General features: G+C 45.1%; 1 protein-coding gene across 1 annotated transcript in view; it reads left to right on the forward strand.

Annotated features, from left to right (window-relative positions):
* LOC126260294 (SCY1-like protein 2) overlaps positions 1 to 15,784 on the forward strand; it is a 963,146-nt gene that overhangs the window by 736,541 nt on the left and 210,821 nt on the right. Inside the window, exon 10 of the mRNA XM_049957618.1 lies at positions 11,504 to 11,649. Within this exon, the coding sequence (XP_049813575.1) occupies positions 11,504 to 11,649 (146 nt within the window). The remainder of the gene's footprint in view (positions 1 to 11,503; positions 11,650 to 15,784) is intronic.

Consider the following 15,784-nt stretch of genomic DNA (forward strand, 5'->3'; position numbering starts at 1 on the left):
CTCACGTGTTCCAACATTTCTGCGGAATCCAAACTGATCTTCCCCGATGTCGGCTTCTGCCAGTTTTTCCATTCGTCTGTAAAGAATTCGTGTTATTATTTTGCAGCTGTGACTTATTAAACTGATAGTTCGGTAATTTTCACATCTGTCAACACCTGCTATCTCACCAGGTGGTAGAGTTTTGTCAGGACTGGCTCTCCCAAGGCCATCAGTAGTTCTAATGGAATGTTGTCTACTCCCGGGGCCTTGTTTCGCTTCAGGTCTTTCAGTGCTTTGTCAAACTCTTCACGCAGTATCGTATCTCCCATTTCAGCTTCATCTACATTGTCTTCCATTTCTATAATATTGTCCTCAAGTACATCGCCCCCGTATAGTCCCTCTATATACTCCTTCCATCTTTCTGCTTTCCCTTCTTTGCTTAGAACTGGGTTTCCATCTGAGCTCTTGATATTCATACAAGTGGTTCTCTTTTCTCCAAAGGTCTCTTTAATTTTCCTGTAGGCAGTATCTATCTTACCCCTAGTGAGATAAGCCTCTACATCCTTACATTTGTCCTCTAGCCATGCCTGCTTAGCCATTTTGCACTTCCTGTCGATCTCATTTTTTAGACGTTTGTATTCCTTTTTGCCTGCTTCATTTACTGCATTTTTATATTTTCTCCTTTCATCAATTAAATTCAATATTTCTTCTGTTACCCAAGGATTTCTACTAGCCCTCGTCTTTTTACCTACTTGATCCTCTGCTGCCTTCACTACTTCATCCCTCAGAGCTACCCATTCTTCTTCTACTGTACTTCTTTCCCCCACTGCTGTCAATTGTTCCCTTATGCTCTCCCTGAAACTCTCTACAACCTCTCGTTGTTTCAGTTTATCCTAGGTCCCATCTCCTTAAATTCCCACCTTTTTGCAGTTTCTTCAATTTCTGCAGTTCATAACCAATAGATTGTGGTCAGAGTCCACATCTGCCCCTGGAAATGTCTTACAATTTAAAACCTGGTTCCTAAATCTCTGTCTTACCATTATATAATCTATGTGATACCTTTTAGTATCTCCAGGATTCTTCCATGTATACAACCTTCTTTTATGATTCTTGAACCAAGTGTTAGCTATAATTAAGTTATGCTCTGTGCAAAATTCTACCAGGCGGCTTCCTCTTTCATTTCTTACCCCCAATCCATATTCACCTACTATGTTTTCTTCTCTCCCTTTTCCTACACTCGAATTCCAGTCACCCATGACTATTAAATTTTCGCCTCCCTTCACTATGAATAATTTCTTTTATCTCATCATACATTTCATCAATTTCTTCATCATCTGCAGAGCTAGTTGGCATATAAACTTGTACTACTGTAGTAGGCGTGGGCTTCGTGTCTATCTTGGCCACAATAATGCGTTCACTATGCTGTTTGTAGTAGCTTACCCGCACGCCTATTTTTTTATTCATTTAACCTATTCCTGCATTACCTCTATATGATTTTGCATTTATAACCCTGTATTCACCTGACCAAAAGTCCTGTTCCTCCTGCCACCGAACTTCACTAATTCCCACTATATCTAACTTTAACCTATCCATTTCCCTTTTTAAATTTTCTAACCTACCTGCTCGATTAAGGGATCTGACATTCCACGCTCTGATCCGTAAAACGCCAGTTTTCTTTCTCCTGATAACAACGTCCTCTTGAGTAGTCCCCGCCCGGAGATCCGAATGGGGGACTATTTTACCTCCGGAATATTTTACCCAAGAGGACGTCATCATCATTTAACCATACAGTAAAGCTGCATGCCCTCGGGAAAAATTACGGCTGTAGTTTCCCCTTGCTTTCAGCCGTTCGCAGTACCAGCACAGCAAGGCCGTTTTGGTTATTGTTACAAGGCCAGATCAGTCAATCATCCAGACTGTTGCCCCTGCAACTACTGAAAAGGCTGCTGCCCCTCTTCAGGAACCACACGCTTGTCTGGCCCCTCAACAGATACCCCTCCGTTGTGGTTGCACCTACGGTACGGCCACATGTATCATTGAGGCACGCAAGCCTCCCCACCAGTGTCAAGGTCCATGGTTCATGGGGGGGATAGAAGATTAGCAATAAACGTGTCATCCAAGAACACGTTCACTGGCTGTGAATGTGATGTTCTATTGCGAAATATTCCTCGGAATTCGACAACAGTAATCGGCATTACGCCACACCACTCTGCTGTGATGGATAAAGCTCCAAAAAAGCAGTGAATAAATCTGATATTTTGTTCTGGGTACAAAAAAATGTTCCCTATGATAAAGTTGAACCTAACACTTATAAGTCGACGTTAACGGAACTTATAGTGCTGCACACATAATGTGGCAAAACACAACACGAATTTTACGCTCACTGACGTAGAAATGGTCACAAAGGGAACCATTGAAAATGTTACACCATAGGACTAGTCTAGAGTTGTCAGCAGTTGAAATTACTGTGACAGAATCCTAGAACATTTACTATCCAACTAGCAACCGATGGCAAGGCAGGTCAATAGTTAATGAAAAAGCCCATCCTCAGTAAAAAAAAAAGTGTAATTTCTTCACTTATATTGTTGGAAAACGCCTGCCTCGGGCATGGATGTGTGTGATGTCCTTAGGTTGGTTAGGTTTAATTAGTTCTAAGTTCTAGGCGACTGATGACCTCAGATGTTAAGTCGCATAGTGCTCAGAGCCATTTTGTTGCAAAACCCACTGCAATTCTCGTTTCATCAGTTATCGATGGCCCTCTATAATCACATTATTTCATCTAAGAAATCTCTAGCTGTTTGAATATGGCAGTAGATACAGAAATTTTGCATATTAATCATATGGCAAAATAATTTCCTCTTTGAGTGCCGTTTTTTGCCAAAATCTTGTGTCGATACATCAGAGCTTTAATGAGATATGAGGAATTTATGAATATTTCATTCTGGCTTTTTCACTGACGCACGCGTTCGTGACCGAGCACTTCACAAACATTCTATTTTCTCGTGATTGGAGACACAGAGCAATATGTTTCCAAGTTTAAAGAATAATTCAATATGTCATCTACATTTCATATGTAATAGCATATGACTAACAAGCACCAAACGCAAATTCATAGCGACACCTATGTTTTACTGTAAACTTTAAGAATTTCTTGCAGTAGTTTACTTAATAACATTGCGGATCTACCGGCCTGCGCGACCTGCTGTCCATGTAGTCAATCAAACCCGACAGTTTCCGCGCCGAGCACGCCTGTCGTCACAGTCACCTGCGGACACGTTCGGCACACGCGAGGTTCGTTTAAGCAGCTGCCACACAGCTTGAATCGCATGCGCAGAGCTGAAATCGTGTATAAGTAACGCGACTTCCGCTGCTGGCTGCTTGGTGTATGGCTGTTGGAACTGCAAGCAGTGAGAGCAAGCAGCCAGAATCTACCCGGAAACATTTTTCTGGCGCTGCCAAGCTGCCAGATTCAGGCATGTGTATAGCTGTCTGAGTGGGCGTACACTTAACTTGACCCTTGTTTTGTCTGTGGCGCGTTTATCAATCGCTTCGAAGCTTTTGCAGGTCCCGCGTTCGGCTATTTCACGTTTACACTCCATTGATAATAAAAATCAAGTGTTTATCCACCACTGTGCGAGGGAATCTAACCAGAAATGGGACGAGATGCGTTTAAGTAGTGCAAAGACCAAAATCGGATTTCTACATTTCTTCGCTTGCGCACTAAAGCCTGTTTTTTAGCAGTCTGGCAGTTTTTTAAACGAACCTGCTAGCAACCACGCTTCCCTCCACTCGCTCCGTACTGATCTGTCAGAGGTTGCAACTAATTTTAAACGCGTTATAGATCTCCATATCACGGCCTTTTACACGGTGCCGTGTAGACGTCTGCCAGGCATACGTGAAATGGATCTCACAGTTTACTGACAAATGTAAAAATACTTAACTCTAACAGTTCCCTACTGGCACACTCTGTGTAATAATAACTTGCATAAAATTGCAGTGGTTGTAAATGATCATTTCACAAAATGCGAATCAAATACTTGAAACGTATTTTGTTTTTCTCACAGGTGAAATTTCGAAGCTACAGGAAAACGAATATTTTTGCATGTATAAATGATACTTCAAAAAATATAAAAAAATATTACTTTAACGTTATAGTGTTACAAAATGACAATGCTGTAGACATATAACATAGTATTTATTCGCAGAACAAAATCCCTTACAAAAATCATAGGTCTTTTGTAATTCAGATGACATTTCTGGATATGGGAACAACGAACTGCAAAGAAGCGACCAGGATTTAGCGTAGCTGTATGGACGTATAGCACTGTACAGATTGCCGTACTGCAGCTGGATCATCGTAGGGCGTTTGGAATGACGGTACGCTTATTACAGTGCTCAAGACGAAAATAACCACAAAAATAATTGGCTGTTTGTAGGCTACCAGAATTACAGTCTAAACGCCAGTCCTGGTCAAACGTGAAAGTATCATGCAGAGATGATAGTAAACACAACTTGTATGTAGTGACATTGCACACAGAACTGGCCTTGGATATTTTGTTTTCTTTATTGTTCATTTCATTTCATTCTTATTATTTTTGTTGTTGAAATATTGCAGTATTCTTTCCGTTAATCTATTGTCCTTCATTCTTTTCACATGCCGAAAGAAAGTGAACCGCCTTCTCTGGATTGCATCTGGAAGCGAGAGTTTGATAATTTTTGCATAGTTCTTTGTTTCTTCTTAACTTGTAGTTGCCAGTTTCGTCTATGGTGGGACCCAGAATTTTTCATAAAATCCTCTTCTCTTTTTCTTCCATTTTTCTTGTGGCAGTGGGCTCTCGGGCACAGTGGTTTTATTCATAGGATTACATGAATTTTCAATTTGGGTATCATGATTATTATTGCCAAGTGTAGGTAACAGATGAGACTGCGTTTTTATCATAGTACTCAGTTATTCCTCTGGAATGAACGAAAAGGATATTGGTCTTTCACTTTCGTGCTTAAATATTCAGCGCGCTTATAGCAATTTTAAGAAGCGTATTTCACTTGCAAATTACTGAAAACAAGTCAGCTCGCTCCGCGTGCATAATTAAAAAGCGCTCTCCGCCTTGTGCTTTCTTTTTTCTAGCTACGTATCCATACTTACTCGAAAAAGTATTCATAGCAGATTTCGCTTCAAGAAATAAAGTGGCACCTTAGTTAATGATGTAGGTCCATTCCAGAATTACAGTCATAAAACAACACCGTCTTTATCCTACAGACGATTCCCAAAAGCATTTGACAGAAAACTGATAAATTTGTTTCGGATTCTTCTAGTTACACAGCGCATATAAAAATATTACATATGAAACTCATTTAAAACGTCCTTACATTAACTATCATTTGCGTATGAATTTGGAATCAGTTTAGTAGTAATTAAATGTATTGTTCGGGAAAGAATTTGCTATCTTTACCTCCAGAACAAGATGTTTTTTGGAGCTGCTTTATCGATGAACATGAAAATAAGTCAAGGGTTTATTCCTTCTGCCCCTTCCTTTAGCTGTTTATAGCAAACAGCGTGGACTTCTCATTATATACATCTGTTATGTTAAATGCAGACGTTTGGATTTCATTTCATGGCCACATTTCTAGCTTATTTGTAATTTTTCAAGCAATCTTTATTTAGTGTTCTTTCCCTGAATCGATTGTCGAATTTCGAAGCTACGGAGAAGCTTTGCACCCCGAGCACTTTGTGCCTAGGACACGACGTTTCCTGGCCCATATTTCAATCTAGTGATCGATTTCGGAATCATTATGAATTAAGTCCAAAAAGCTGCTTCTTTTTTGAGATGTTTATTTAATCATGACAGGCCTGTTTCAGCACTATTGCCATCATCAGGGGATCTGAAAGTAATGGTGTTATTGTATACTATTTTGTAGGGCAGACGGTAGCCTGTTTATCATATATGAGATTGATAACCATACATTTATGGAATTCTTAATCGCTGGTTAGTCACTTAAGCGTTTTTCTTACTTCTTTTAAAGTAATTTTATGACGTAGCTTTCACACGCTACATTGGTTGGAAGTTATAGCCTGAATTTTATTTGTTATGTTTAAAAATTTTTCTGTGACGTTTAACCAACAGTTTACATCAGAGCAGTTACTTATCGATTTCCCTTAGTTACCCTGTTGTTTATTTTTATCTGTGAATTACTGATTAATTTGGCTTAACTTATGTTGTGGGAAGCGTTCCGCACAACAGGCCGGCATAAGCGGTTTCCGGCGTTTTCTACTGTTTTTGTTGTTAGATATGGCGTGCTTTTTGTGGAGAATCTTTAGGTATTTTGAGTTCTGTACATGAAGTGCTGCATAAAATGTTGTAGCTGTATGGAAGAGATTGTTGATTCTCAGTAACAGAATTTTATGTCGAGTAAAATTCTACATATTTTTAAAACTACGTATAGACAGGTGGGCAAAACTTAAGGATGAAGATAACTTTCGCATGATGTGACACTGCCAACTCCGGCCGGAGTGGCCAAGCGGTTCTAGGCGCTACAGTCTGGAACCGCGCGGCCGCTACGGTCGCAAGCTCGAATCCTGCCTCGGGCATCGATGTGTGTGATGTCCTTAGGTTAGTTAGGTTTAAGTAGTTCTAAGTTCTAGTTGCCTGATGACCTTAGAAGTTAAGTCCCATGGTGCTCAGAGCCATTTGAACCAACACTACCGAGCGAGGTGGCGCAGTGGTTAGGCACTGGACTCGCATTCGGGAGGACGACGGTTCAATCCCACGTCCGACCATCCTGATTTAGGTTTTCCGTGATTTCCCTAAATCGCTCCAGGCAAATGCCGGGATGGTTCCTTTCAAAGGGCACGGCCGACTTCCTTCCCCATCCTTCCCTAATCCGATGAGACCGATGACCTCGCTGTCTGGTCTCCTTCCCCAAAAACAACCCAACAACAACAACCAACACTGCCAAGTATCACAGCTCTATAAAACTTAGACTATAACTCCAAAGAACTGCTACAGTATACTACAGGAGATATCTGAAACAAATACGCAAAGGAACGAACAGAACTGACACTTTTAGGGTGGGTGATTTGGGGGAGGGGACCAAACAGCTAGGTCACCGGTCTCATCGGGTGAGGGTAAGATGGGGAAGGAAATCGGCCGTGCCCTTTCAAAGGAATTATCCCGTAATTTGCCTGAAGTGATTTAAGGAAATCACGGAAAACCTAAATTAGGATGGCGGGACGCGGATTTGAACCGTCGTCCTCCCGAATGAGAGTCCAGTGTGTTAACCACTGCGCCACCTCACTCGACTGACACTTTTATTCAAACACAGTAATTACATTGAAGTCGCCGAGATTCATTATGGTCCTCTGGACATTACAAAAGCCGGGAAATGGTTCTTAATACGCTGTGCCCTCACCAGGGACGGCACCACTTGTGAAACGAGCTTCGACGCCGGCCACAATGTTGGTAAGGAGTTCTGGTAGGGCGTTCCAATCCCTCACCAGCGCGGTTTACAATTTCTGGATGGCCGACGGTGCATGTGAATGTGCTGTAATACCTCTACCCAATGCATGCCGCACATGCTCGATGGGATTAAAGTCAGGCGAATTGGCAGACCAGTCCACTCGCAGAATGTCGTCTCGTTCCAAGAGCTGCCCCATTTGTGCTCTTCGGTGCGGTCGCACATTGTTATCATCAGGGAATAACTTACGTCGTACTACAGGGAACTGTAGAGGGTAAAATAGGGCGAAACACGGATTGGAATACATCCAACATATAATTCAGGATATAGGGTGGAAAAAGTACACTGAGATAAAGACGTTAGCACGAGAGAGGAGTTCGTGGCTGGCCGCATGGAATCAGTCAGGAAGCTAGTAAATTCGAAAAGAAATTATTTGCTATTTGATTTCTAACCGGTTTTGGACTGGAATGACGCCCTGAAGTTATGGTTGATTGCTTAGTACGTACATAAAATTTTGCCATTCATTTTCTGTGGCCAGTCCTTGAGACACGTTCACAAAAGCGAAGGTCTCGGCGAATTCTCCACGGTGGCTTCATCTGCAGTAGAGCGCGTGTTGGCCATAAACACCAAAACTCAGTATGCGTCAATCCCCATAAATTATGATTATTCTCGAGTCAGAAACATACAAATTTACAGTAGCCATACACATCAGTATATATATACATATAGGTACAAATTGTATTTATATTACAGGCGCTTGGAGTGGCTTGCAGGAGATCGTTCTTCGCGCAGGATGTAGAGCACAAAGGGCACCGAAGCATGTGGCTTGTGGTTTGTCGTTGTCCACAGTCACAGGACGTGTCTTCCGTTATGAAGTCCCATCTCTTCAGGTTGTCTCTGGATCGTCCAGCTCCTGATCGTTATCTGTTTACAGATTTCCACACCAGCCAGCTTTCATTGTGTCCATGTGGTAGTTGTACAGCTTCTGGCATCCATCTGCGCAGGTAAGGCGTCAACTTCTTCCGTAACTCCATCCTTGCTTTCTCTGGCGAAACGGTGAGCTTCTCAGATGTCCTCAGGAAGCTCTTTCGCGAGCTCAGCCGTTGCTGTGGTGGATTATGTCCATGCAGTGGGTGGACACTGTTCTGTTCCACTTTCAGTCTCTCCAAGTTGGCAGCCACTGCTCTGCGTACCCATGGTGGCGCTATTCCAGCCAGGTAGTAGAGCTTATCAGTTGGGGTAGGTCTTAAGCAACCTGTAATCAACCTGCAGATTTCGTTGACAGCAGTGTCTACTAGTCTGCCATGAGATGACCTGTACCAGCATATTCGGCAGTAGAAAAGCACAGTGCCGTTGCAGAAGAGCGAATAGTTTGTGGATGTGAGCCCCACTGTGCCCCGGCTAGTTTGCGAATTAGGTTGTTTTGACTGGAGTGTTTCATTTGGTGTTCTTGCAGTAGGTGGCAGAAAACCCAAAGAAATTTTGGTCTTATGTCAAAGCGGTAGGTGGATCAAAACAAAATGTCCAGACAATCTGTGACCAAAATGGTACTGAAACGGAGGATGACATACTAAAGGCCGAAATACTAAATGTCTTTTTCCAGAGCAGTTTCACAGAGGATGACTGCACTGTAGTTCTTTCTCTAGATTGTCGCACAGACGACAAAATGGTAGATATCGAAACAGATGACAGAGGGATAGAAAAACAATTACAATCGCTCAAAAGAGGAAAGGCCGCTGGACCTGATGGGATACCAGTTCGATTTCACACAGAGTACGCGAAGGAACTTGCCCCCCTTCTTGCAGCGGTGTACCGCAGGTCTCTAGAAGAGAAACTGTCCCAGAACTGTAATAAAAAGAACTTTAATAAAGGAAGCTATTGAAATAAAAATTACCGCAAACATCCTGAATAGAGACGGTGGCTTGCAGCTCAGCGCTGCGTGGGATCTAGCGATCGCGCGGTTGAAGAGGACACATCGAACGCCGACTCAAAACATGCCCATATATGGCAATGTCACGAGCACCAGTGACGTCACAGCCGGCAGCTAGCGTATATAAGGGCGCACCAACAGCCCACTGGCAGCATACCACTTGACAATGGCCAAGGAGTGCTTGGCCGAAAGCTCGTGTAATTTTAAGCAATTGACGCGGTTGGAAACCCGAGAACATTTTATTCAATGTTATCGCCGCGAGACCCTGCATTCATATATGAATTAAAAATGTTAGAGAAAAGAAGATGCACTACTTAAAGGCAGAAAAAACTCTCCAAATTCGCGGGGCCACTCTATGTGGGCTAGTAAAATCAGATTTACCAGCTGATTTAGCCTCAGAGACCGAACTTGGACGAAAAACTGGTCCACTTAACGAACAGGAACAACAGCTGATTGAATACAGCATGACAATGGAAACTAAATTTTTTGGACTTACTCTAAAGTATCTTCAACAGATCGCATTTCAGTTTGCCAAAGCCAATAATATCCAGGATCCATTTTTGGGTGAAGAGGCTGGAAGAGGGTGGTTACGCCTTTCCTTGAAGCGGCAGAGAAAGGATGTTTCGATTCGAAAACTAACAGCAGTCTCATTTAATAGAGCTCTAGGTTTCACAAGAGAAAATGTGAGAATATTTAATAAATGGAAATGGTATATTTCGTGTTTTTCTGTTGTTTTATTATGTTGTACAGTGTTTGCTTTGATAGTGATTTATTAGATTCTCCATTTTTTGTTTAAACTTTGACAAATTTGAAAGAAATTGACTATTATATTAACAGAATCTTCCGTCGGTTCTTGGTAGAACAACATTATAATAAATGAAAAGCACCAGTTTGCTTTTGTTCTACAATATTACTTTTATTGTTAACCGGTTTTCGGCTTACTAGGCCATCTTCAGACATTTACTGAGTATTGTCACCAAAGAAGTTAAATGTTAGCAAACAACATTGGAAGGGAAGTAACACATCTAGACTGAAGTAGAAACATATAGTAAGTAACATCTTTGCAATGAAAAAGTAAAACTGTAAATAACAATGGAGTCGACAGGAAAACCTTTAGCACAAAACAGGAATAGCATGCCTACATAACAGTTTCTATTAATAAACAGAACTAGTAAAATAAAATAAAATTAGTACTAGACAAGGCTGCTTCAGGAGGTATGAAACACAGAGAGTGATACGCAACCAATTAAAGAGACAGTTATCAATGTAACTACAGAATACATAAGGAACTTACGCAATATCAATAAGATAAACAGAAATAAATAAATGTAGGTGTTTGAGGGAACCTACAGTTTGAGAGTGTGGTGGTACTGCATTTTAACATTAACATTATAATCAAAGCAGTGGGTGCGTAACAGTTTTCATTACATACATGAGCAAAGTAAAATATGAACAGTATTTGATGAGACAACTACAGGGGGTGTTAAACATGGACAGTAATACAAGTACCAGTTAAAAGAAAGCCTTAACTATTGAAACTACAGTCTATGTGGAATACAAAGACATCTTCAACAAAACAAAACAACTTAATGAATAGAGGGAATATGTTGGAAGAGAGAGTGTTGGAAGTAATGAACAACAAAGATGATTATATGAAGTTTAGGAGAGGGGAAGTGTTGAGCTGTGTCTGGTCATTAGGGATGAGATCTGGACTGTGAGCAAAATGTTCGTAAATTTCCAGGGCTTCCAGCAGGTTGAGTTTATGGCCTTTGTTTGCTAAGTGTAGTACATGGGACACTGGCTGGTAGTTGTGACTATTCTATACTTGTACCCCAAAATCTTAAGACGCAAAACTGACAAACTTTGTGTTAAGCCTAATTTAGAAATGTTCCTAACGTAGCATGTAATCGAAGTTATAGGAAGCATTGAAGTACATCCCGCAGTATGAGCTACAGATATTTTGTTTCCTTAATGTGAAAAATTGAAAAACTTGTGAACGGTAAACAAAATGGTATTCGATATTTGTACTACTTCCTCTACTGAAAGGTTTGAGGCAATAAGCTGCACGGCCAGCCTATTTCTGCTTGCGTGACACCTGTATCCTCGGTACTAACGGAGTGTGGCGCGGTGCGCTTGTTGCAGAAACTGTGGTTCCAGCACGTGTGGCCGAGTCTGCAGCAGGAGATGAAGACGCAGGAGGTGCTGGCCGCCGTGCTGCAGCCCATCATCTTCCTGGTCCAGGAGTGCACCATCGAGGAGTACGAGTCCATCATCCTGCCCGCCTTCAGGTGAGATCCGCCGCTCAGCCTGACCTCGGTGCCGCCGCCAGAAACCGCGAAAACTTGAGCGGCGTGCCGCGCGCGAGGCAAATTACGCATTCCTTTTGCCTGCAGATATAGTCCGTAAAATCCATTAAATTTCGGGCATGCAGCCGCGCAAATGAAATTTCTTCTACTGATATTTCGGCCGCGTATCGTCCGGCCATCTTCAGAGCGAGTCACAAGACTGACGACAAGGTGGTTTTTTTTTTCTTTATTGTTATTTTAAACCTGTACAACAGGCAGGCTGTCAGCAGCATTCTACGCCGCTCTTCAGCCAGAGGATACACAAAGAGAAGAAACACTGAGAAGACACATAAGTGACAGAACGGTGGGCAATAAAACAGCAGACACATAAAAACAAACACGGAGCCGTTCACACTCGATGATAATCCAAACTGCAAACTGTTGATACGACGCACAAACACTGAAGAAGACGATGGCACTGGTGAACGATGGAGTGTGACGATGAACACTGAACACTAAACATGACGGCACACACGAAACACTGATGGCGGTGATATCCGGCGCGCGAATGTCCACTTAGCGTGTGCGAGACCGGGGACCTGCCAAGAGGGGAACAGGGGTGAGGTCGGGGAGAGGGGAGAAAAAGGATGCCAATGGCGGAGGAGACGGGGGCAAGAGGAGAGGGACAGGGGAGGGGAGGTCCGGGGGAGGAGGGGGGAAAAGGAGGAGGGAGGGAAAAAGGGAGAGAACGGAGGGAGGGTGCCCAGAGGAGCAAGCACAGGAGGAGGGCGGGAGGATCAAAGTTGGTAGGAGGGGTAGATGGAAGGGAGGAGGGCATCATCAGGGAGGGGAAGCTGGCGGAAGCCACCTTGGGAGAGGGTAAGGAGGGTGGAGAGATGGAGACCGGGTGGGACGTGCGAATACAGGCGCGGCAGCGGGCGGGGGTGGGAGAGGATTGGGGAGACGAGCGGGTGAGGAGGATCGAGTTTGCGGGAGGTGTACAGGTTCCATATCCTTTCAAGGAAAAGGAGGAGGTGGGGGAAGGGGATGAGATTGTACAGGATCCGCGTGGGGGAGGGGAGACGGATGCGATAGGCGAGGCGGAGAGCATGACGTTCAAGGATTTGGAGGGATTTATAAAAGGTAGGGGGAGCGGAGATCCAAGCCGGATGGGCATAACAAAGGATAGGGCGGATGAGGGACTTATAGGTGTGGAGGATGGTGGAGGGGTCCAGACCCCACGTACGGTCGGAGAGGAGCTTGAGGAGACTGAGTCGGGAGCGTGCCTTGGCTTGGATTGTCTGGAGGTGGGGAGTCCAGGAGAGGCGACGGTCGAGGGTGACGCCAAGGTATTTAAGGGTGGGAATGAGGGCGATAGGACGGCCATAGATGGTGAGATAGAAATCAAGGAGGCGGAAGGAAGGGGTGGTTTTGCCTACAATGATCGCCTGGACGACAAGGTGCCAAGTGCGGGGTCTTATGTGCTCCACCGCGGCGGTACTGCGCATGCGGGTCACAGATGGTGGTCGGCGGCAGAGACATACGCTTACACATGCTCCGCCTGTGGCGAAGGCGTACGGACATTCGATGTGCTTATCGATGTTTGATCGGCGGCGGTGACACGATGACGAGTTCTCTGCAATTTAATTACTCCAAGAGCCGGATTCCATGCTTTGTCCAAATTAAAACCATTATCTCTGTTTATTAAATTGTTGGCTAATCGAATTTCTATAGCTTCCTTGAATACAGATTCCCAAAAAGAACAGGTGGATGTTAAAATCTTCACATCACTGTAATTCATGGAATGACCCGTATCAATACAATGTTCGGCCACAGCTGACTTGTCTGGTTGTAATAAGCATGGAATCCGGCTCTTGGAGTAATTAAATTGCAGAGAAGTCGTCATCGTGTCACCGCCGCGATCAAACATCGATAAGCACATCGAATGTCCGTACGCCTTCGCCACAGGCGGAGCATGTGTAAACGTATGTCTCTGCCGCCGACCACCATCTGTGACCCGCTGGCGCAGTACCGCCGCGGTGGAGCATATAAGGCCGCGCTTGGCATCTTGTCGTCAGTACACACCACCATCTGAACTTAACACTCCCATCACTACCCAGGACATCAGCCTCACACTCCGCACCAAACGCAACACTGCTCCCGGCCACGACTGCGTTACCTACCGCCACCTCAAACACTGCCCTCCCTCATTCCTTTCACTCCTTGCCACCCTCTACAATGTCATCCTTGCCACTGGCTTCTATCCCGACCTGTGGAAAACCTCCCGTATCCTGATGTTCTCCAAACCCAACAAGCCTCCATCTGATGCCTCTTCCTATCGTCCTATCTGTCTCACATCGGTGTTCAGCAAGCTCTTGGAATCCATCGTTTCCCGGCGCATCCATCACCACCTCCGCCAAAACCACCTCCTCCCAAACACCCGATGTGGCTTTCGACCTTCCTTCTCTGCTGATGACCAACTCCTCTGCCTCACTCATCTCCTCTCCCTCCAGCTTAACTCCTGTCGCTCCGCCATTTTTGTCTCCCTTGACCTCGAAAAGGCCTACGACCGTGTCTGGCATCCTGGTCTCCTGTTTAAACTCCAAACCTACGCCCTTCCTATCAACTACATCCGTCTGGTGGCCTCCTTCCTCTCCCACCGCCCCTCCTATGTTATCATCCATAATGCCACTTCCTACACCTTCTACACCTCTGCAGATGTGCCCCAGGGCTCTGTCCTCTCCCCTCTCCTCTACCTCCTGTACACGGCAGATATGCCCCAACCCCCCCCCCTCCAGTACACCTCTTGCAATATGCGGATGACACCGCATTCCTCGCCCTCGCTCCTACCCTCCAACGGTCCCAACGCCTTCTCCAGAATCACCTTGACCTTTTTGCTGTATGGTGTAACCAGTGGCTCCTGAAACTCAACCCTTCCAAGACCAAGGCAATCATCGTAGGTCGTACCACTCGCTCCTTCTGGCTCCTGGATTTCTCCCTTACTGTCTGCGCCCGTCCTGTCCACCTCACCCCCACCCTCACCTACCTTGGCCTCACCATTGACCATCACCTCACCTGGATCCCTCATCTCCACTCCATCCAATCCAAAGCCCACAACCACCTCCGACTCCTCAAACTCCTCTCCGGCTGGACATGGGGGTTGCACCCCTCTACCATCCTCCACACCTACAAATCCTTAATCCGTCCCATCCTCTGTTATGCCAGTCCTGCCTGGATATCTGCCCCCCCCCCCAAATTCTATAAGTCCCTCCAGATCCTTGAGCGTCATGCACTCCGCCTCGCCTTCCGTATACGCCTCCCGTCCCCCATGCGGATCCTCTATGATCTCATTCCTTTCCCCCATCTGCTCCTATTCCTCGAACATATCCGCATCCTCTACACCTCCCGCCGTCTTGAACCCCCTCACCCCCTGGTTGCTCCTCTCCGATCCCTGCCCCCTGCCCCCTGCCCCGTCTTCACCGTTGTGTCCCCCCTACCCTCCATCTCTACACCCTACATCTCCTTTCCCAAGGTGGCTTCCATCAACTCCCCCTCCCGGATGATGCCCTCTCTCCCTCCGTTTATCCCTCCTATCAACTCTGATCCTCACTCCCCCTCCTTTCCTCTGCCCTTTTCCCGGGCTCCCTCTCCACCCCTTCCATCCTCTTTCTTCCCCGCCTCCCCTCTCTTTGCCCCCTTCTCTCCCCCGCGTCCTTTTACATTTCCCTCCTATGCCTCCTCTCATTCCCTCTCGCATCTGCCCTTCTCCCATCTTTATTAGTCCTCTCCCTCCTTGGTTCCCCCCCCCCTTTTCGTTTTTTTTCCTCTCCTCCCTCCTTGTTTTTCCCGCTCCTGCAGGTCCCCCCCCCCCCCCATCTGCCTGTGGCTGGGGAGAGTCGTCTTTGTGCTGCCACTTTCGTGCAGTGTTCTACAGTGAGTGTTCTACAGTGCGTGTTTTATAGTGAGTGTTCCGTGTTGTGTTTTTTGGGACTTGTTGCGAACGGCCATCATACTGTCGCTGGGTGTGCCTTTTATCTCTTGCGAACAGAAACCAGATTGTCACCATGTTTTTTAATTGTGTGTCTACTATGTTACTTGTCTGATTCCTGTGTCTTTTATCTACATTGCCAACCCCTTT

The sequence above is a fragment of the Schistocerca nitens genome, chromosome 5 (genome assembly GCF_023898315.1).
Source record: "Schistocerca nitens isolate TAMUIC-IGC-003100 chromosome 5, iqSchNite1.1, whole genome shotgun sequence".
NCBI classification, from domain to species: Eukaryota; Metazoa; Arthropoda; class Insecta; order Orthoptera; family Acrididae; genus Schistocerca; species Schistocerca nitens.